At 42.9% G+C, this 23212-nt stretch overlaps 6 protein-coding genes across 6 annotated transcripts; 2 read left to right on the forward strand and 4 right to left on the reverse strand.

The window, feature by feature from the left end:
- Positions 1-259: 259 nt before the first annotated feature.
- On the reverse strand, positions 260-807 carry GGI43DRAFT_401751 (uncharacterized protein). The gene is made up of 2 exons (XM_083205621.1): positions 404-807; positions 260-347 (listed from the first exon to the last, which is right to left on the reverse strand). The coding sequence occupies exon 1, from the start codon at positions 761-763 to the stop codon at positions 530-532; it is 234 nt and encodes a 77-aa protein (XP_083062372.1). The 5' UTR covers positions 764-807; the 3' UTR covers positions 260-347; positions 404-529.
- Positions 808-1332: 525 nt separating this feature from the next.
- Positions 1333-2846, reverse strand: GGI43DRAFT_401752 (SDR family oxidoreductase). Its single transcript, XM_083205622.1, has one exon. The coding sequence runs from the start codon at positions 2513-2515 to the stop codon at positions 1448-1450; it is 1068 nt and encodes a 355-aa protein (XP_083062373.1). The 5' UTR covers positions 2516-2846; the 3' UTR covers positions 1333-1447.
- A 4057-nt stretch (positions 2847-6903) lies between these two features.
- On the reverse strand, positions 6904-8607 carry GGI43DRAFT_401755 (alpha/beta fold hydrolase). Its single transcript, XM_083205623.1, has one exon. It carries the CDS (start codon positions 8433-8435, stop codon positions 7605-7607), a length of 831 nt encoding a protein of 276 aa, XP_083062374.1. The 5' UTR covers positions 8436-8607; the 3' UTR covers positions 6904-7604.
- Positions 8608-8776: 169 nt separating this feature from the next.
- GGI43DRAFT_401757 (type 1 glutamine amidotransferase domain-containing protein) lies at positions 8777-9913 on the forward strand. The gene has a single exon (XM_083205624.1). It carries the CDS (start codon positions 8944-8946, stop codon positions 9628-9630), a length of 687 nt encoding a protein of 228 aa, XP_083062375.1. The 5' UTR covers positions 8777-8943; the 3' UTR covers positions 9631-9913.
- A 406-nt stretch (positions 9914-10319) lies between these two features.
- GGI43DRAFT_433343 (DUF3638 and DUF3645 domain-containing protein) lies at positions 10320-18719 on the forward strand (the record flags this gene model as incomplete). The annotated part of the gene is made up of 23 exons (XM_083209732.1): positions 10320-10474; positions 10508-10625; positions 10656-11012; positions 11052-11176; positions 11213-11472; positions 11545-11632; positions 11667-12826; positions 12878-13050; positions 13081-13365; positions 13396-13859; positions 13911-14112; positions 14151-14442; positions 14563-15198; positions 15256-15896; positions 16076-16422; positions 16495-16915; positions 16973-17099; positions 17151-17212; positions 17246-17395; positions 17444-17807; positions 17838-17890; positions 17986-18417; positions 18678-18719. The coding sequence occupies 23 exons, from the start codon at positions 10320-10322 to the stop codon at positions 18717-18719; spliced, it is 6954 nt and encodes a 2317-aa protein (XP_083062376.1).
- A 1951-nt stretch (positions 18720-20670) lies between these two features.
- Positions 20671-23190, reverse strand: GGI43DRAFT_337865 (major facilitator superfamily domain-containing protein). The gene is made up of 3 exons (XM_083202084.1): positions 21982-23190; positions 21850-21927; positions 20671-21777 (listed from the first exon to the last, which is right to left on the reverse strand). Exons 1-3 carry the CDS (start codon positions 22705-22707, stop codon positions 20962-20964), a joined length of 1620 nt encoding a protein of 539 aa, XP_083062377.1. The 5' UTR covers positions 22708-23190; the 3' UTR covers positions 20671-20961.
- Between the last annotated feature and the right edge of the window lie 22 nt (positions 23191-23212).

Consider the following 23212-nt stretch of genomic DNA (forward strand, 5'->3'; position numbering starts at 1 on the left):
CTACCAGAGACTTCAATTCTACAGTAGATAATAGCTCAACACCTACATAGTGCCGTGGACAAGTGTGTATAACACAAGACATGGTAAATAGCCGTAAAAAGACATTTGGCTGATTACTAAAGTGTTGCAGAGCCCAAGATCATAGCATACACTACGGAGACAGGGGGCACGTGAACTTGGACATCGCAAGCCAATAATGTCTTAATATTTTCTATACATGCAGTACAACAGTGCCGTGATGACGCCTTCAAAGTACACACTTGCATGCACGGATTTCAGGCCGCATGCAGGGTTTAGCACTAGAGACCCACAGTGGCGATGCTTATCTGAACATTTCCTCATCTGAAGTGAGTCAATGGCCACGTCTACGGCTTGAAGTACAATGAATCTAAAGGTTTCCTAGAGCTGGTGCCTAGATGGAGGCTATGTATACATTGTTCCCTAACACAGCACCCCAACAAAAGCGTCCATACCGCCATACCCAGAGTGTTGGTGGGCAATAAGTTACTAAGAACCTGCGCTTCTCGGCTCAAGAGTGGAGTTTACTACTGAAGTTATGGTAATAACGGTCGTATATTTTGTTACGGTGAGAATTAGATGCGGCAAAAGAAAATGGAAACCCTGTTATATTTGGGCATGTTGGTGTGTATGCATTGGGAGCCATAGTGAAGGAGCAGGTGATAGGGGGTTCTGCAGAACATTGGGCCGCGGTTAGACCCAGCACTAGAGGGAATACGGAGAGAACTGAAATCGCATTTTTCATTATCGAGTTTACAGGTGTTGCTGGAGCTCTGGAGGGGGGGGCACAGCTACATATATGCGAAGCACTTTGTGTTCCAAGCCTGCGCAATATCGTGCCGATAAATATTAATTATACAATTAAAGCCAGGTTCAGCTTGTGCTTCTCGGCTCCAGAAATCTATTTGCAGTAGGTTGCTGTTGGCTCCTCACAGTGTTACAATTTGGAAAATACTATATAAGTGTCATCAATTCATAATAGGAGCCGCTTTTGTACTCAACCTCCAAAACCCGTGCACGAAAGCATATGCCTGGAGGAACTCCGATCTGCCCTACATTTCTTGGCGGTATCCCTCAATCCATCACGGCGCGTACTGAGGGAACCCGTTGATTACTCCAAGTAATTCTGGACACCCCTTAGTTGTTTCTACGTATAGCGCCTACCATACGTTCCTTCTTTGCTAAGATGCCTACTCATAGCCCTAGTTCTTACACCTAAGAAAGTGGGTTACGCTGTAAGTGTAGCAAATATATACTGTATAATATACCTAGAGAAGTATATAATTAAATTGAGTAACTAACTAGTTAATAGTCTTAACTTAATAAACTTTATTAGACGTCTTTTTACAGCTAAGATTTAATAATACATTAGTATAGATATTTTATATAATTTCCACCTATATGTCTACTTATTGAAACAACGGCCTTTCTATACCTTAACTTTGCCCAGCTTCTTCAAGCTCTCAGCACTAGCTAATACAGAATCTCTTGCGCTAATCGGCAACCAGTCCAGCTCTTCTCGTGCCTTGGCATTGCTTGTGTATCTGACACGACCCAGCTCTGGGGTAATCATGGCAATAGACGCATCGAAGTGAGACGCTAAACGAAGAAGAAAGTTTGGCAGCACTCGAGTCGGCACTTTTTTGGTTTCTTCGGCCGGCAGTCCTTGTTTCAAAAATGTCGCAATATCCCTAGCTGATGTCGCAAGATCGTCAGAGATAGCCAGATATCTCTGTCCAGCGGCTTGCGGGGTCTCCATGACCTTAATGTGCAAATCCGCAACATCTCTCACGTCGACAATACCAAAGGACAAATTCGGTAAGCCTGGGAGCTCCCCGTTCAGCATACGCCGCGGTAACTCCAAGCTGGTATTGTCTTCCTCCCCAAGAGACGGTCCCATCACTAGAACGGGATTAACCGTCGCTAGTTCTATCTCTGACCCTTCCTTCTTCAGCCACTCCCACGCAGCTTGCTCTGCAAGGGTCTTGCTCTTCTCATATGCTCCCACGGGATTCCTCGCATCGTTTAGCACTGTCCAGTCCTTCTCGGTGAATGGATCGAGTTTCGTCTTCGTCCCGTTCGCGTGGCCATAGCCGATGGCAGCAAATGAAGAGGTAATGACAACTCTCTTAACCGTTCCGGCCTTCTTGGCAGCATGCAAGGCTCTCAGAGTACCCTCGAGAGCTGGTTTGATAAGATCGTTTTCATGCTTAGGTACGCTTGATGGAAAGGGGGATGCGACGTGAAGAATGCACTCGCATCCTGCGCAGGCTTCGTCCCAGCCCTTGTCGCCGAGAAGGTCGATCTCGAAGAATTCCACACTCTGAACCTGTTCTTCCAATATCCCCCCGGCCCGGAGCTTTTGCCGTACAGATTCAGCTCGACTCACAGAACGTACAGTGGTTCTGACTCTGTAACCGTGTTGGAGTGCCCGGACAACCACGTGGGAGCCAATGAAACCAGAGCCACCCGTGACGAGAACGATCTTGGACGACATTGTAGAAACGAGTGCTCTAATAAAATAAAATAAAGTAGATATGAAAATTGCTACTTTGGGTGATCTCCCTATGGAATTTCCATCTTTATAAGTGATTTTAATTTAGACTTACGCTAGCTTTTGGTTTGTACACCCCACCAGCATCTACTTTGTTAGTTTTGCTGTTCACTGGGTACGAGCAATATAATCGGTAAGGATCTGCGAAAAGTATCCTTTTTATATAAATAATAAGGCACGATACTTTAAGAAAGACGAAGAGAAGTTCTTTAAAAAGACATAAATAATAAACACTAAAGCTGCTTGACTTTATTACATGAAGTACAAAAGTCGCGGAGTGGCACTGCTGCCGGGCAAATTTTTGTCCGCGTCGGGCTAGTGCTTCGTTCTTAGCCTGTGTAATAACCTATTAAAAGAAGGTTATTACAAAGAGGATATCCGCGGGTCTCCGAGTCGCCGGCGTTAGTTCCCATTTATCGGCCATGGTTGTATGGCAAAGACGGGAGCGGAATTCATCGATTTCCGACCTATAATACTCTTGCCGCCACCCCGGCACGTTGGATGCCACGCGTGCTGAGGTCACAACACAGCTTCACGAGCAACCCGACCCATGGCAAATATTTAGAACCGGAACTCGGTATTTCTAATCGTTCCTGACCGTCACCGAACTATCCCTGCTTTCCTAGACCAGGAGTAGTAGGAGGGCGATGAGTGGTGTCGCTACATGACTCCTGTTCGAGCAGACTTGTAACTAGCCTTCGCCAGTATTGCCGCGGATGCAGAGCAATAGGACGCAGGTATATCCTATATATCATTTCCACTCTTTCTTAACAACAAGGTTAGAGGTTGAAAGCGTGGTTGAAGGAGCTTATATGTGACGTTCTGGCTAACCTAGGGACGATATCCTGGGGTTAGGGTTGGCAATCAACGGTTCGTTGTCAAAGTTCGGGTTCCTAAGTTAGTAAGAGCGCGAGGGGGTTTCTTTCACACGGATAAGGTAATAGATGGATAGACGAGGGCAATCCTTATAATATAGGCAAGAGTAAGGCTCACTAGTGGTTGAAAGTTGTACCTCATAGTGAAGATGATTGAAGAGTTACTTGCTAGAGAGCGAACTATGAAAGCTATCTAGGGGTAATGATCGCGGTCTTAAATACAAGGTGGCTTCCCTTAGAGCGTTCCCTCTTTCTAGTAATCCAAGCCAGATCACCTTATTGCATTGTAAGCCTGCGGTGCAGGGATCGCTTGGCTCACGTTCTGCCATGCCTGTGCGCCTAAGCTGGCGCTAGGCCAGTGTGTCTAATAGTATTCGCGATATAGTAATATGTATTACCATATATTAATATTACTATATGATATAATATAGTAGCTGTATTATACCTTATATTCTCATATAGTTACTGTATAATATTAGTATCTGGCATATGACTATATATGGCTGTATTAATGCTGAAATATAGTGACTTTTATAGCTTAATAAGTATAAAAGAGGTTAAATATCTGCGTCTTCAAGGCATTACAGGTTAGTCCTGAAGGCGTTTTTTAACTTGCGTTTTAAAGTTTTTTCCCTGGTAGGCCAGGCAAGGATCCCTAGTAAATAAAATTAGCTTAAATTTTAAAAGCTTATTTAAACTCTCTTTTTCTTATTTTTACTTTTATTTTATTTATAATAATCTTTTAATTTATTATTAATATACTTACTAAAACTATTATAATATATTAATATAATATTATTATAATCTTTTAATATACTTTTATAACTTAAAAGCAAGCTATTAAATAATTTTAAGTTATTATATTATAATTTAATATTATCTTTTTCTTTTATAATTACCTTAGCTGTTATAAAACAGCACTATTTAAAAGTATAGTATTATATGCCTGTTAACTGTAATAAAATTATTTTTAATATAAAAAGAAAATTAATATAATACTATAAGTATTATATAAAAAAGTATTTAAAATCTAGTAAAATAACTATTATTTTAATATATTTAAAAAACTAGTATAATTTTAATATATTCTTTACTTAAAAATCTTGTATTATATTAATATAAGCTACTATTATTAATACTTTTAAAAAAGCCTTGTAAATTATAAATTATAAATACTATTATTTTTTTATAATTATAACTTATAATTTAAACCCTGCTATTTTTAAATAATTATATATATAATAAATTATAATTTATAATATTTTTTTTTATATAATAAAATAAGTAAAATTTAAGGTTTTATTTTACTTTTTAAATTTAAAAATTAATAATTAGCTATTAAACTTTTTTTTAATTATATATAGCTAGATTTTACAAATATATAAGATTTAAAAACTTTAAATTAAATACAAGGTTTAATTAGTTTTTTTAAAAATATATTTTATAATAAATTTTTAAACTTTACTTAATACTATTATAATTCTTAATATTATTATATATTATATATTTAAATCTAGCTAATTAAAATATTTTATTTTAGCTTTAAAGGAATTTAATAGTAAATACTTGAGCTTAAATATAACAGACTATATTATAAAAGTTATTAATAATTATAAAATTACTTTAAAAATAAGTTATTTTATAATAAATAATATAAATAATAATAGTATAATAATAAAAGCTTTATATATATATATATATATTATATAACTAGCTTATATATTATATAACAGGGTTTTATAAATTATAATGTTTTTATAACTTATAACTTATATTAAATAACTTGTAAATAATATTTTTTAACTAGTATTAAATTATTTATAATATAAAATATTATTACTTACACTGTAATAGTTATATTATTAACTTAGTTATTTAATTTTTTCTTTTTTATATTAATAAGAATTTTTTTATAAATAAGAATAATATAAGCACTTTAATAATGCTTGTAAAACTAGAGATAGAGTAATAGTAATGTAAAGAACTTTTTAAAAAATTATATAATATTATAGTATATATTTAATAAAGTTTATAATACTTGGCTAATTTTAAAAAGCTTAGTGGCAGCTGTAACCTTGTATAAGATAATTTTATTTGCTAGAACTTTTAATATATAATAATCTGTATTATAACAAAATTTAAAACTGTAATTAACCTTTTTTACTACTAATATTAAAAGAATAATAATAACCTGTTATTAAAAAAAGATTAATAAGACTTATAAAAACTCCAGGATTTTTTATTATTTTTTTATAATATTATAACAAGGATAAAAGGTTATAATATAATTATAAATAAAATATTACTAATAATAGATTTTTTTCTTTTAAGTAGTTTAAGATTATAAAAGAAAAATATACTAATAACTTATTTATAAGTTTTTATTATAATTTTAGCTAAGCTAAGTTAAATAAGTATTATAGCTTAATAAATAAATTACTAGTTTATATTATAATACTAATGTTATTTTTATAATAAAAATACAATTATATTAATAATAATTAGCTTTTAAATTAGGAGGAACCCTGTTAAAAATAAATATTAAATTTCTAAATTAAAAAATATAAATTTACTATAGTAATAATTATTATATAAATGTTAAAAATATATAATAAAATTAAAAAAAAAATTTATAAATAGGTATAGTAAAAAAGAGGGATTTATTTTAATTAAAATAAATATATAAAATATTTTCTTATTTTAATTATACTAGAAGTAACAGATCTATAATTCTAGTAGCTTAAGCTTATTTAAAGGAAGTTTTACCTAGCTTTATTTATTATAGCTTTAAATATATTATTTATTCTAGTAATATTAGCGGAGCTAAAGTGTTTATTTTTAAATATAAAGATTACTATTATAAATTATAGGAATTGTATAAGTATTAAAAGTATTAAAGTAATAGAATGCTTTAAATTATAGCTAAGTAAAGGCAGCAGGGTAGCTTTTACTAATAATAACTTTAATATAAGTGAAGATATTTTATAACTTGTATAACTTTAATTAGGATGCTGTTATATGTCTATAATTAATTTTATTTTCTTTATACTATTACATGAATAATATGGCCGTGTATATTACTATATATTATAATTATATTATATGGACCTTATATAATATGATAAAGGCTCTGCCTATATTATATATAATATGACCTTTTAAAACCTGATTATATATGGTAATATTATACTATTGGATACACTGCGCTAGGCCTCTTGATCTTGTCAAGGTTGTAACAGTGGCTTTTTATTAATACTATAAGTTAATCCTTTTTATAGTTAATTAATTAGACTTTAATTCATGGCTAGTCACACTGTTTAGAAGACGTTGGATTCCGTACACTACGGATCGTTGTTTTGATAACCTCGTGGAATGTGGGTATGTTGTGGAATCTGGCCTTGGGCAACACAGGGCTAGAAGCACTGTAAAATGGTTTCTTGTGTGGAAAAATAACTAGTTTCAGTGCTGCGGACCTAAACTGCCCTATAAGCTTAGCGGTCGCGAGGAGCGTAGACAGAGTAGTTCTGGGGCGTGCACCGAGTGCGCCTTGTTTAGATAGCTTGTTTAATATATATAAAACCGGTTAAATACGACTTAGAGATAAAAAATGCTTTTACTGCCTAGCGGCTAGAATTAAAGATGAGCTAGGGGGTGGTAAACTTGGATTTCCTCGGCCCTTCCTCTGCTATGTCTCCTTAGGCGAGTCCATGAATGGAGTTTATACTCGGTACAAGATTCTGCGGTGTTCTCTGGCAGTTAAGGGATTCACTTCGAGAAGGCAACAAATAGGAGAGCAGGTATCGGCCCCGAAGCGGCTACATTTCCTGAATCAGTATCTTAATATACCGTTTTAAAAGCATTGGTAAGCCTAGAGCTCGACTGGTCTGCGCCATTAATATTACAGCCGTTAAATGTTGTTCTTGGTTGTTTTCCGTAGCCTCTACACTCGATGCAAGGAAGAAACATACCGATTAAATCTCGATCATTACGTTATATCGACAACAATGTGTGATTCTTCAAATTCTGCCATGCCCTGTCACAAAGATTGAGAAAACCACAGTCATAGTATGCAAGCAAGGAGCTATTACTTAAGAATAAGCTTTTGAAATAAGAAGTTACTCGTATAGTTGCGAGCGTAGCCTCCTATTAGTAAGAAATTACGAACGAATAAAGTCCAAGATATCTTTGTTTACTTCATCAACATTGATGTTGTGAATTGCGTGGGACCCTCCCTTGTACACTTTGAGCTTGCCCTGGGGCAGCAGCTTCGCAGATTTCATACCAGCAGCTTGGATTGGTACTACTTGATCATCATCGCCATGGAGAACCAAAACCGGAATGTCGATCCTCTTTAAATCTTCTGTGAAATCTGTCTCTGAGAAGTCTTTGATGCTGTCGTATGCAGACTTGAAACTCGTTGTCATACCTTGCTGCCACCAACTCTGGATCTGTCCCTGGCTCCTCTGAACGCCGACGCGGTTGAAGTTGAAGAAAGGGCCGCTCGGAACGTCGAGAAAGAATTGCGCACGATCTTTGTGCATTGCTTCTCGAAACGAATCGAATACAGACTTGTCCGTGCCCCGCGGGTTGGTCTCCGTCTTGAGCATTAACGGTGGCACGGCCCCGACAAGAACAGCCTTTTTCACTTGACTAGTCCCGTGCTTCCCGAGAAAGCGAGTCACCTCGCCTCCGCCATGAGAGTGCCCGACCATGATTGCGTCTTGGATGTCCAGGTGTTTGAACAACTCCAACAAGTCGTCCACAAAGGTTTCCATGTTGTTACCCTGCCACGTCTGCGTCGAGCGTCCATGTCCGCGGCGATCATGCGCAATAACCCGGTAACCGTGTTCAGCCAGGAAGACCATTTGATTCTCCCAGTTGTCGCTGCTCAAGGGCCAGCCATGGGAAAAGGTAACGATGGGGCCGTCACGGTTACCCCAATCTTTGTAGAAAAGTTCTGCGCCATCTCGCAATTTCAAGTAAGGCATTTTGATTCAAAGTTTTAAATTGAAGAGGTTATAGGCGACAGGAAGGGATATTTCACAATGTTAGGACCATGGCTTGACTGGAGTTTAAGTACAAAGCACGTTCACACTACGACCTTCCGTGATCCAGTAGTGACGTCTTTGTCTTGTTCATACTCCGCTCTGCAAGTACCCCAGACCTGAAGACTTTCCCCATTTATTCCCGCTTGCCCGAATTATTCCAGCTCCGGACGCGGCTTTGTACTACTCGTAGTCCTGCGGAGAATCGGAAGAACTTAAATGTCCCCGAATCCGCCAGGGTTAGAGTGGAGCTTCTGTCTTAGCCGAACCATCGGGCATGCTACAAGCATGCTAAGAATGAAGGTTCAGTACGACAGGCTCATATATCCACAAAACACTTGACAGCATCACCACGTGATTAACCACTTCACTTAACTAGTCTTATACGATTTCATTTGTGACCGTGACAAGAGAAGTGTTGGATTTGCGACAAGAGAAAACACTTGTCATCATGCCCAAACGTATATTATTCGTTGTTACCAACGTCAAACAATACGAGGACCCGTCTCACCCCACCGGGCTATGGCTCTCTGAGCTCACACACGCATGGCACGTCTTTAAAGACCATGGGTTCGAACAAACCATCGTCAGCCCCCTAGGCGGTCTCTGTCCTCTCGAGCCTCGCTCCCTAAAGTTCCCGAATTACGACAAGACGGCCAAAGCCTGGCTCGCTGATCCAGCGTGCATGGCACTGCTGGAACACACTGCCAAGCCGGAGGATCTCGAGTCTGCCAATTTTGACGCAATCTTCTTCACGGGCGGTCATGCAGTAATGTTTGACTTCCCGGATAGCGAGGGTCTGCAGAAGATTACCAAGGAGATTTTTGAACGGGGAGGGGTCATTTCTTCGGTCTGCCACGGATACTGCGGCCTGCTGAACGTTAAGTTGTCTGATGGCTCCTACTTGATCACCGGACGGAAGATGACAGGATTTGCTTGGAGTGAGGAAGTTCTCGCTGGGCTCAGCAAGATAGTGCCGTATAATGCCGAGGAAGAGGCAAAGAAGCGAGGCGCGAAATATCAAAAGGGCACGTTGCCATTTCTTTCGTATACCGTGGTAGATGGCAACTTGATTACTGGCCAGAATCCTGGATCGGCAAAGGATACTGCAAAAAGAGTCGTTTCTGCTCTTGGTTGAGGTTGTCCGTGTTATTAAGGTCCTCGTCGTATGTAATGACCTCAACTTGCAATTGTCAATGGATTAAAGCTGTAATCTTGGTTGATTTGGATAAAGGGGCATGGAGAGAAGGCCAGGAACATGGATGAGGGATCTGCTTACAAGACTCATGTAATATTTACTACAGCGGTTTATTACTAAACTAATATAATGCTATTAAAGAAAAAGCAATTAAATAGTTATTTCGCTTTTAGTTCTAGCAATAACTAGTAATTAAATTCCCAGTTACTTATTTATACTTAAACATCGGTTTCATCTCTTATTGCTTTATTTCCTCACCTCTTTAATTATTATCTAACATCTCCCACCACGGGCCATTTTCAATGCGTTTCTCCTATTCTTTCAAACACTTCCTTCAGAACTGCCAGTTTCAAGACAATACTATCGTGATCCGTCTCTGGGATAGTTTTAACAGTAAGGTTACAACACTCATCCAATTCTGCATCTTGCCCAGTCTAACAAGATTCAAAGTATCGCTGACCAGCTTTGCCACTTATAATATCCGATTCCGTAAAATAGATTTTAATGTAAAGTTTGGTTCGTCCTGTAACCGTCGAAAGCTTCTCCTGAGAACAAATTTCTTTACTAGCGCGCTCATATCCTCTACTTTGTCCCAGCTGCCTATCGGGCCTCTTTTAAGGCACAACGTAATGGATGAAGCTGCTACAGCAGCGTGCCCAATTCTTCCTCTCAAATACCACCGTGTGCTTGTCCCACAAGCACTTGACATCCTCTGCTTTTCCACTACTAGCGAGATGGTTCGTCTTTTGGCAGTGCAAAAATATTTAGCAAAACGGGTCAAGACGTGCGGCAAAAAGCATGGCACCATCTTCGACAGGCCCAGCCACGCTCACTCATTTGCTGCGGAATTTGTCCGGTCAACTAAGCCAGGAAGCAGCATGCTTGCTCTTGGCGCCAAAATTAATGCCGCTTCGGCCGTATCCAAGACGACGAAGGTTAACCAGCTGGATATTCTCATGAAGCAGTACAACGAGCTGACTGAGGAGATCCAGAAAGGTGTCTGTACCTGCGCTCGTGAGCCTGACGGCACCCTAAATGTTCGTGGTTGCACGAAGTGCTGGCAAAAGCGCTCTAGAAAGCGACTCAAAATTGGGATACACGAGGACTTCCTTCCACTTCCTACACCCGTTAATAATAGAGTTCAACGTAATGCGATTCTATTTAAACTTGCCATACCGCAATACCTTGCGGATTACCATACAACGACGTGGAAACTAATATTACTTGGGAGCCAGGCATTATCAAACAGTGACAATGCTCCAGTGATTTATTTAACTAAAATAAAGCAGCTTGAACCTTCCTGGGTGTCAAATCCATCCTCAGTATTGATGCTGGCATCTCGCACCAAGTCTTTTATTCAGACGCACTATAGAGAGATGAAACTCCCCGAAAGGGAAGAAGAAATCTTGCTGCCGTTTGGACCGAATTTCTCATTCTATGACTCAGAGAACGGCATCTGGTTTGAAGATCTGCCTAGTGTGCCTTGGTATCATCATCTACTCGGATCCTGGCTTCCAAGAAGTATTTCAAATCCGTTCAAGAAGCCTCCTCAGTCCACGGATAACATATGTAGCCCGAGTTCGTATGAGATTGCTGCCATCGAGGTGAAATGTCCTCCTGGCATGTCAACTCATGAGTTTTCAGCTTACCAGAGAGTTCTCTCGGGACATCGGCAACGTTGGCTGGTGCTGCTGGTGGAGCTCGGAGCGACGAATATGAACTTTAGCAGTACTACTACGATGAGCCTAATCAATTACATTACACTTCAAGCTGGACCCTATCGTTAAGAGTCGGATTTCTTGCGCGAATCTCACTTCGTCTTCCAAGATTATGCATTTTGCTAGAGAATGGAAGAGCAGTTGCATAAGAGACTCGATGTTTTGGCAGCGAACTGGCGTGAGACCGCCTGCATGAGTGTTGTTATCACTCTTTGTCTCAGATTGTACACCTTATGCCCTCAAGACTTCAAGCCAAAGGTTTTCCGCATTGATACAAAAAATAAGAGCAATAATCTCTACTTGGCTCACACTTCTCCGGGTCGAAGTGAGATTGACAGATGACGGGGGCGTGGTGTATAGAGCAGCCGAATATGCCTTTTGGGCTGCCCTTCTCTGTCGACAGACATTTGCGGTTTTTCTTTATGATCAGGGTTTTGTAAAGCTAGATGAAGAGAACGCACGTCATTTTTTCCGAGCATCTATTGCGCTGTCAGAGAACTTCCTTGTGAACCTCGACCAGTTATCTATGGACCTTAGGCATTTGTTAAAGCGGGACCTATTAATGTCCTACTCTATGCGAGACTTGATCAAGACATGGGCTACTACTCATATTTCTGCTTTGAGAGATGCCATTAACGAAACGTGGGTAGACATTGGCAGCTCCGCAAAACGGAACTATTCCAAATGGAAGTCTCTCCCATCGCCATATAACTCATGGCTCGTCTCGCGGACCAGTGCAACAAAGACAATGGCCCCGCAAACTGTTCACTACCACTGGCTACAGGGCCATTTACTGGTAGATGGGAAGCCACTTGGAAGACTACCTCTAGAGATGCGAGAAAATTTCTCTGTACAAGAGCTCTTTGGCCGACAACACCTGCTCACACGACCCTCGGGGCTTGCGGGCATGGAGTATCAACTTGTGAATGACGTCCACGGCCACGAGATCCATTTTGGATCCAGGGACGGAGCTGTTCTCATCAGGGCGCTCTTCAAAGGCTCCCTTCTCGAGCACGTGTCGCGTAACATCTTCAGAGAGCCAACGGGAGCGGTAGTAGATCTGCCGTCTGGGCTGGTTGATGACTGCGTACACTGGCTCAACCTGAGCACTGGAGAACTTCAGATGCGGCAAAAGCCCCAGATATGGAAGGAGAAGTTGTCCAACTGGGTGCTCGATGTCCGCGGGAGGAATGCTATCCGGAACAAAGCCAGATCTCGTCCCAACCTACAAGGAAAAGCTATTAGAAATAAATCGGGCAGCATCTTAATAGATCCACATTGTAAAGTCGGGTCTCAGATCGCTGGCATCTTTCAAGGTTTCGAGGACGTTGATAAGCTAACAATCTACCGGCCACTAGCAAGTAGCCGATACTGGGTCGAATTAAAGCGCCTGGAAGTCAGCTTCTTTGTCAATCTCCGTGGGTTGCTTCAATCTTTCCAGCTACACTCTGAGATCGATCCGATTTAAGATGCGGAGACGTTTCACGGCTTGACAAATCAACTAGTCTTGCGTAGTGTCAGAAATCACAGGAAGCGGAGTGTCCTGGTTCCCATTGGGACAGTTTATTGGGAGAAGCGAGACATCCACACCTCGGTCAAGGTGAAAAACGAGGCCACGTATGCCCGCTTCGACATCAATCAAGTCCTAGGTAGACTTGATTGCGCCCCAGAGCCATTGCTCCTTTATCTTAAGGCATTACTGCACGCTATGACATCATTTCCTATCCCTGATGGGCTCACAGGACGCACCGGATCCGAAGAAGCGCGTCATTGCTTGATCGCGACATCCAGTCAACCTTGGACGCCACTACAGTCTCCCCCACAGAGGATCTTGTCCATACTAGAGCGCCTTGGGCCGAGGCGATATTACTATCCACCGGGCAGCAAGATATACCAGAATGTGATTTGGGATAATAACTTGACTATGAATGTCCAGCATGAGATTTTAGGCACACTTGTAGCCAACATTTGTCAGCAATCTCAAAAGCTCGAGACTTTACAAATATCAACTGACACAGAGACTGAGCCTCCTTTCGAAGATGTCAGAGCGACACCCCATCTTCGTATGCGTGGCATCATCAGACGGCAGCTCTATGAGCGTGTTTCCAATAACGACGAATCCAAGGTCTTATCATTGGCAGCTCAAGATATTGCGTACAGACCCCGAGATCGTGACTCCACGTCAAAGGGCAGCTGTCAAGTATACCGAACCATCAAAGCCCTGCAAGATCGAAACGATGGAGTTCCGAAACTTGTAAAATTGGAACATTTGTTGAGAAAGTGCGACGTGATTGGAGGGTTTCAGCCCCCTTCAACCATGTTGGACGTCCAGATGATTCTGTATAGCGAGATAGTGCCCTTGTGGGGCTCTTTCGTGCAGGCCTGTCGCTCGCATGGCCTATCGAATAGTTACACCACCCATTTCATGATGGCTCTACTTGCATTTGGAGAGTAATCTGATATAAATCTTATCATGTGGCTTGTAACGCAAGCCAAGCGAAGTGACCTTGGATACGCGACCACGGCCCCTCAGCAATCGCTGTTCATAGATTTTACTGTCTTCGAAGAGCCTCGGACGCTTCAATTAAGGAAGCTTATCATAGCCAAACAGATGCCATATCATCATTCCTTGCTCATATCTGGAAAAAGGAAAGACACCACAAGGAGCCGCTTGAAGAGACTATGTATGAATCATATGTTCTCAGTGAGGCGGATCAGATAGAAAATCTGTTAATTAGCCAGTGGCCTGCTATCCCGTCCTCTCTAGAGGAGTTTGAAGGACTGACAGATCGTTTGATTCTACGATTTTTTGACATTACCAAGGCATGGATGGGCTTGGAGGCAGAGATGCACAGACTTTTACGCAACCAAGAGCTGTCTGCTTACTTGCTGCAGCTCGACCTCAAGGTAGAGCAATTATATGAGAGTCAAGACGTGATGACTAGCGAAGCGCAAAATCGTATATGGAAGTCCACGCCTAGAGCCTTGGCACCCACTAAAGCAAATGCTATGAAGCATCCCTATCAAGTACCACGTCTAACAGCTGGATTGATGACAAAATCCTACATTCCCAATCCATCGATATTAGCAAGAATGGCATAGAGGCAAAGTCGCAAAAAGAGAGAAAGGGCTGAGCAGCTTATCGCGCCCCCAGCGGCTAGAGCTCCTCCTCCAGAAATCGCAATGCTGAGAGGAATAATCCAACCGTTTTTACACAAAGGATCAGCACGAGATCAGTATATAATGGATCTTGCAGACTCCCTCGATGCACTTATGAAGGATCGCGTGATTCCACCGTCTCTGGAAAAGGCTGCGCGCGCAAATGATGTGTCTCAGGAGATTGCTGCTGCGCGGGATGAACTTGACGAAGTCATGGAGACGATTAGTTTAAGCTTGCTTCAGGGTGAGCCTGATTTTGCATGGCTTCACGCCAGTAACCTATGGCCGTGCATTTCTCAAGTGGCGCTCCTTGAGCAGCTGCGGAGCCATATGCCAATGAGCCTAGGCAAGGGCATGAAGGAGGCTTTGGTATGTTGCGGAATCGCAATTACACATCTACAACGGCTTCTTCGAATAGAGGACGCGCGCCTCTGTGGTGATGATCGCCGGCACGATGAAGAGCAGAGTTATGAGGGTCACACGAACTGGGAACCGATCGACAACGCGGAATGGCTCCTCTTAGAGGTTGACAATGATATATTGATCAGGGAATCGCAAGTAGACGTGGCCAGGGCCATTATATCTCCCCCGTCGGGAGTTAACTCAGTGCTTCAAATGAACATGGGGCAAGGTCAGTTGGCAATAGTCATATATGTAAGTGCTGGGCGAATACTAACTAATAGTATAGGCAAGATGTCTTGCATCATGCCCATGGCAGTTTCAGTATTGGCAGATAGGAAAAGCCTGTGTAGGCTCATTGTTCCCAAGGCATTGTTATTTCAGACCGCACAGATCATCCAGAGTCGCCTTGGTGGACTGGTTGGGCGTATTATTCGTCATATTCCATTTACACGGCGGTCTCCAGCCAATACGGAAACACTTGAACGATATCAGGCACTGCATAGAAGCACATTAGAGTCGGGAGGTGTAATGCTTTGTCTTCCAGAACACATATTATCCTTCAAGTTGAGTGACCTGCAACACTTGGCGGATAATCAATCTCAGACTGCCCAGAAAATGGTTCAGATCCAGCAGTGGCTGGATAAATTGTGCCGCGATATTCTTGATAAGTCAGACTTTACGCTTTCCGTAAAGACACAGTTGATATACCCCAGTGGTCCTCAGACAGCGGTCGATGGACACCCTCACCGTTGGCTTGTAGTTGAAGAACTTCTGTCACTTGTCGAAGGCCACGCTGAACGCTTGGAAAAGGAATTTCCGGACGGGGTCGAGGTGGTTCGGAGACATGGGGGATACCCCATCATTTACTTCCTTCGGCCGGAACCAGAGGATTCCCTTAATGAACTATTGGTCAACGATGTCTGTGAGGTAGACTCTCCATGCTCCAGCTCAAGGATGCCGATGATCGATCTGCTCGAGGGGACGTTGAGTTCATTATTCGTGGTGCCAATGTCACCGAAGACATTTGGCAGAGAGCGGCCATGTCGCTAACAGAAGATTCATTTAGGTCGGGCAGTCTCCACCTCCTCCGTGGACTCATCTCTTAGCGTATAATTCTCCTATGTTTGAAGAAGCGCTGGAATGTCCAATATGGCCTCCATCCCGAGCGATCACCTATTGCCGTGCCTTTTGAAGCTAAGGGTTTTCCCTTGCAGACGGCCGAGTATGGTCACCCAGACACTGCAATTCTGCTTACATGCCTATCTTTCTACCAGACCGGCCTGACAAAAGCTCAGATTTACAGAAGCTTAAAGCAGGTTGTCGAAGCAGATGATTCGGCAGCACAATTCGACCGCTGGATCAGCAGCTGCAACACGTTGCCACAAAATCTTCAGCATTGGAATCTGATCAACCCGGATGACGATGCGCAAGTAGCTCAGCTATGGAAGCACCTGTGAGTAGATCGTAACATTCTCAATGATTATATGAATTCTTTTGTCTTCCCAGTCCATGCTAAGCAGTTTAGCATCAAACTTCAGGCATCCGGCTGGGATATACCTTTAATGTCTAACGAGGCTTCCCTTCGCAACGCTGAGCATGCACAGAATTTAACAACAGGCTTTAGTGGTATGAATGATAATAAGAGAATGCTCCCAGAGACGATTAAACAAGACCATTTACCTAGTCTCGTTCAGACCAATGTAGAGGTACTATGTTACTTGATGCAAGACCGAAACATGCGATGCATTCAAGCAGCTGATTGGAACGGCCATTATCTGATAGAGGAGGAGATCTTAAGGCTTTTGCATCGGGAAAAGATACGTATTCTGATTGATGCTGGTGCTCATATTCTTGAAATGAATAATTATGACGTCGCTGGAGCTTGGCTTGACATTGATACGGATGCTAAAGGCGCCATGTATTTTGGAAAAAATAATGATATTCTGGTCTGAGTAAAGTTTTAAAAGACTCCCATGCCGCTTCTTGCGAGTCCTTTTGCAGAGAATTTGGAGTTTTGTGTTATTTATATTGATGAAGGACATACTCGAGGTACAGATTTGAAGCTTCCGGTTTACGCCAGAGGGGCGGTGACTTTGAGTCTTGGTCAAACAAAGGATCAGACTGTTCAGGGTGAGTCTCCAATATGATCATAGTCTGAGACTTCTTTACTGACAAATACAGCGGCAATGAGACTGCGCCAGCTAGGATCAACTCAGTCTGTCACCTTTGTAGCCCCCCCAGAAGTCTATCGAAGCATACTCGACCTTTGAACTGAGCATACGAGAGGTGACCTATTCTTCAAGAGAGCCCATATCGTGACTTTAGTCGACGTGGTTCGTTGGTTGCTAGAGCAGAGCTGCAAATTCAATGAGCAGATGATGCCGCTCCATATTGCACAGGGTCTCAACTTTTACCATCGCACCAACGTGTTATAGAAGCACCCCGAGTTCCTCACCGATCAAACTGCCTTGAAGAAACTGCTCGGCGTCATACGACTTCAGGAGCATCAAACGCTCGAACAGCTTTACTGCACGAGACTCTCAGCTTCACAAACGGACAAGATCAACTTTGACTTTGCACAGCTGCAGACGTTCTCTTCTGTGCTTGATAAGAAAAGATATACCTCATCAAGCCAGGCGTTAACTCCTGCTGCAGCCTTTATGGAAGTTGAACAAGAACGAGAAGTTGAGTTTGAGGTTGAGCAGGTCAGAGAAAAGCAAAGCGACATGCAGTACACGCCACGCAAATTTCCTGGCCTTGCTGGTTTCATCAAGTCTTTCGTCGCTACTGGAAAATTGGAAGCTGGAGGCCCATACTTGCAAGCCTTTGAGTTTATCGGTATGACAAAAATTGGGCGCAAAGTTTAAGGTCAAGAAGACGGCCTCAAGGCTTTTGTCTCGCGAGAGTTTGCCAACACGACTGTTCACCGTAAATTAAATTTCAACCAGAACCTGGTATACTTGTAAGAAAGACTCTAATTTTCGCTGTTATAGATAGTACCTGACCTTGTATGCAGCGACCCGTGGAATGGGTCCTTTGGAGTCCTTCAACTGAGACCGCTCTCATCATCATATCCGAAGAACTTGAATCCATCATGCCGATGCTGAGAGATCAGAAGAAGCCTCGTGTCTGGTTACTCTGTTATGCGGCACCAGTGACCAGGTCTATGCAAAATTTCAACAGCCTCGTCTACTATACTATCCCTTCCTGGACTAACGGCCGCTTGTTTCCTGAATTTCTCACCATTGAGATTGGCATAGTAGCCGGAAGGCTCTACTTTGATTACTCTGAATACAAGTATTTGCTATCTTGGCTGGGTATCATCTCTAATGAAGGGGGAGATGGAATGAGCAATGGCACGGCCTTCATGTCTTGCGGATTTCCTGTCAAGAACTCGCTCAATTTCTTGCAGGAATGGTTGACGTATAGGCGCCAGACGCTCGACATTGTGCACACCCATGGGATTTGTTTGCCAACGACGGACTTTGTACAACGGCCATTCTTTCTTTGCTTCGAATACCTCAAATTTTCAAAACATACACCAGATTGCTCGCTTTCGAAATAGCAGTGTTGATAGCCGGGAGAGTGATTATGATGATAATGAGTCGGTTGACATGGATGATGGGTTAGCTGTTTTCGAAGAGCATATGGAAAATAGAGAGAGCACCGGCGGGGAACCGGTAAGTGGTATAAATGAAATGGATTTAGGTAGAGACTGAGGACATTATCGGCTATCCGCCAGTTGGATAGCGACTAGAAGCTAGAGTGAAGAGAGTTAAGCTGAGTAAACAGACAGAAAGGACATGCCAATTTGTCTCTAGTCTAATTGATAAAGCATGGAAAATGAAAAGAAGACAATAAGCATCAGAAGCAGAATGGGAAGGAAAGCTTGATGGCAGTGTTAACCTAGAAGCTAGAAGTCGGGTATCACACAAAAGAGTGCAAACAATAACAGCATACATAATAGAGCTCTCCACCTTGCAATAAAAGATAATTTTCATAGTGTAATTTTTAGCGTTAGAGTCAAAAGAGCTCCGCTCCCAAGACACAAGCGGACAGGGGAGCATAGGGTGTGGTCATTGTGCCGCAGACCCTAGCAGCGATCGCAATATTTTACCTTTGCTTTCTTCCTGGCCTCTCTCTCTAGGGATAACACTGAAGAAGGGTCTGTATCTGTCTCCAGCCAGACACAAACAAGTGGGTACGCCACCGTGAGTAACGGAATAAAGCACAGCATAAACTAGGCAATGTTAGAGAAAGTGGCTTCACAGAGTAAGAGCCACCACGGGAGTCAAGAATAGTGCAAAGAAATTCGTATTACAGGCATATTCATGATATCTGACACTTTCTCTGTCGTTATGGTGTTTGCAAGGCAGATTCCTAGGTGGTAAAGCTCATCAGCGAGAATAGTTGAAGGCCTACTTTAAATAGCCCATGAATAGAAGCCAAAGGTCCCTCAGCCTTTGCCAGCAAAAAGGCACCGCAGCAACCAAACATCACCGCTCAAGGCAGATGATAGCTACAACTCTTACAACAGCGTGCCATTTAATTAAATCGCTCTAACATTGCTATAGATACCCTTAATGCAACAAGACAGCAACTTATCTCCGGGTTCATATCTAGTCTTAATGGAGTGAAGACTCAGCTTTCTAAGGAGGAAAATGGATGCTCCTTTGAATATTCTTCTATGTCGCTGGGTGCTCTTATTAAGGGCATGAACGCGATGCGTCTGCTTGACCCACCACCAAGAAGTCTATTCGAAGGATATAGTGTCTTGGCAATGGAAAAGGTCATCAGTGACATCAAGTCACCAAACTATAACCAGGCGCCTCGCCATGACCCGGCTTTTAAGAACTCCTTGGGCTACACGGGGGGCTTTGGTTCATATGACACACCTCGTAATTGCAGTCTTGCTAAGAAAACTCAGCCAATCATAAAAAAGCACCTAGATAATCTGCAAGGACTATACTTAGGGACATTTATCTACAAATAATGAGTGTACATATACACTTATCTCTTTCTATTCCTTGACGTATTTGACTCACTAGGGAATGCATTGCGCGATCTATTACTGGCAGAATCCATCAGACCTTCTGAATAATACCATTAAATTGGGCTGAATGGCTAAATAAATGAATAGATGGAATATCCTCGTTGTTGGCTTTCATTACATGCCGGGTTTGGCCATACTTAAAATGCTAGCAACAGGATCGAATAACAGAATACGGCTATGGAATGCCGTATCGGGTAAATCTATAACTTCCTTTAAGAATACATATGAAGCGTTCTTAGTAGTTATTATAAGTGTGACTATATAAAGTGGCTGCGCGTGGTACAGAGCCTAGGTAGGCTCTGTGCCACGCGCAGCCACAAATATAAAGTAAAATATAATTAAAGTAAAAGCTTAAAATTGATTATTAAAAGTAAAACTAATAAGTAAAACTTCTATTAAAATATATTTTTATCCTATTATTATATATTAAATTATAGTATAACTTAATAAAAAATAATAGTATTAAAACAGTTACGAAAGGTATAGCTTAATAAAAAATAGGTCTCTTAAATAGTATTTATAATCTTTGGGAAAGTATTTAAAAAAGCAGGGCTTGTAAAATAAAAGTACTATAACTTAGAAATATCAAGTTACAGCTCTCATTTATTAAATTACAGCGCCTATCCGATAAATTACAGCGCTTATCCACTAATATCAAAAATATTTTTTCATAAAAATATATAATAAGATTATAATTTTATCATATAAGAGTTACAAAATGGACTAACACAGCCACAAGCTCGAGGTTGGTTCTACTATAGTACAATCTAATAAGAAGAGAGAGACAGCAGAGAGTATGTGAATACATTGCTCTCAAAGAAACAGGAAAGAGAACCCTCTTTAAAACAAGCGATTAATAAACCAGGATGATGCACTTCTCAGCGGGCGGCGGATGATATAAGATTGCCAATCAAGGTTGGGTGGCACAATCCCTTCTCTTCAGATTTCAACGGGGAACCTTTTCCGAAGGGATTCGCCGCGCAAGTAAAAGTAAATCGGCACAGGTATAAACCCAATCGTGATAAAGGCCAACACACTATTTCCCCAGCCCAGACCCAGGTTAGCGTAAAGTGTCGGGGCGGCAAGAGGCAGGAAAGCTCCCGTCAGGTTGCGAAGTAGTGTAACGGCGGCAAGCGCGGATGCCGCCGCTTGAGGCCCGAAGATGTCGATGATGTACGTCTGCGACGACGAATTGATGATAACGGCCCCGGGTCCGCAGATGGCGGTGCCGATGATGGGCACGACCCAGTGCACCTTGTACTCCGTGGTCCAGCCGTAGATGAACAGGCCGATTGGGAACATTGGAGAGACAAACATCATCATGATCAGGCGCCGTTCTGGGCGGTAGCTCCCTCCCTCAGCATTCAGCAGGCGATCGCTGAGCTTGGCAAAGGTGACGACACCTATGGCGCAGCCGATGCCGACGCCGACGTACGCCAGGCCGGAAAGACTAACACTCCAGTGGTAGGTGTTCTCGTAAACGGTCGGAAAGGTGGCGAAGAGGAGCATGGTTACGCCGAAATTGAAGGCGATATAGAGTGCGATGAGAGCGACGATGGGCGATGTGAAGAGGAATTTCATGGGGCGGGCCATGGCGTGTAGCACGAGCTGCTTGACTGGGGTCTGCTTATCGCCGGCGGCGCGCAGGTTCGGATTGCCCGTCTCTTTACGAAGTCGAGCGGCCTTGGATTTGAGTATATTGACGGAGCTCGTCTCGTGCATGAACACAAAGGTGATGATGGTGACTACGCCGGCCTAGTGGGAACATCATCCGTTGTTAGCTTAAGCCGGGCGAGACGAAGAGGGAGTAAACGGGACCATGCTCACAAGCATCAATATGAGATAGAAGCACCATCTCCATCCCAGATTCTCAACAACAAATCCTCCTACGATAGGACCGAGGACCTAGCCTCAACATTAGCTCGCCGAATCCTTCAAGATACTCAAAGGGAAACATACAGGGCCAAAGAGCGGCCCGGCTGTGAAAATAGCCATGGCAACGCCTCTCTCCTCTTTTGGCAAGAGGTCGGCGACGGTGCCGCCGCCTGTCGACATATATGAGGCAGCAGCCAAGCCGGTCAACAAGCGGAAGACTAGAAACTCGGCGACATTGGTGCTACGCGAACAGCCAGCGGTGAATCCGAGGTAGAAGATGGAGCTCGCGCGGTAGATGGGCATGCGGCCAAAGACCTCGGACATCGGGGGTACAAACAACTGGCCGATGGCGAAGCCGAGCGACGCCATGGTGATGGTCAGGACCTCAACCGTACTGCTCGTGTAGCCGAATTCACGCTGCATAATGGTGGCGCCGGGGGCGAACATGGTGGTTGCGAGATTGGTGTATAGCACGGACAAGCTGACAACCACTACGTTGGCCAACTTGTACGCCTTGGACCAGTTGCGCGGGTTTGCAGGGTCGTCGGGGCCGTCCCAGTCGACGATGTTCGGGTCTGGCGTAGGGGCTGCCTCGCTACCTGCCGGGGCACCCTTCTCGGCATCCTCGCTCACATTTGCAGCCTCGTTATCGTCAGAGTTCGTTTCACCCGCGGCTGAGTCTCCTTGCTTGTCGACAGTCGAATCCTTTTCACGGTCGAAATCACCCTGAACTGCAGCATCGAAGCTGGTCATGGTGCTTGTTTCGTGATCGTAGGCGGTGTGATTGCTCTCGGCTAGACTTTCCGCCATCTCTCGTCAGTCACCCACAGTTGTGTGTGGTTCGGTTGTTGAGGCTGGTGGGCAAAGAAATAAGCTGCGTTAGTTCCCAAGTTATTGTCTTTTTTCCTCTCTCGCTCGACACTTGTCTCATTAGAAAAATGAAAGCTACAATGACAGGATAGAAGAAATGAAGCCTGCGTGGTGGTCTTAAGACCAAGGGTAGTAGTTGGCCATGCTGGGGACACCCTGTTTTGCCCCGGATTTGCTCCGTCGCCAGGAGAAGAAATGGATACAAGAACGGACACTTCCCGCCGCAAGTATCATCCCTATGAAGCCTGCAATTTCCAGCCGATGAGTACAGCGGCCCTATTGACGCTCCCCAAGTACCATTAGCCCCGATCTTAGGCCGATACGGCCTCCTATATCTGCCCCACTTGACCGTCCGTTGCTCGGCCACAGTCACGTGCATGGGGTGGGGCGGCTTACGTTCGCACCGTCCCCGCCGACTTGCTCCGTCGATTGCTCCGTCGATTGC

The sequence above is a fragment of the Trichoderma evansii genome (genome assembly GCF_050947405.1).
Source record: "Trichoderma evansii strain SZMC 28006 chromosome Unknown GGI43scaffold_6, whole genome shotgun sequence".
Taxonomy (NCBI): Eukaryota; Fungi; Ascomycota; class Sordariomycetes; order Hypocreales; family Hypocreaceae; genus Trichoderma; species Trichoderma evansii.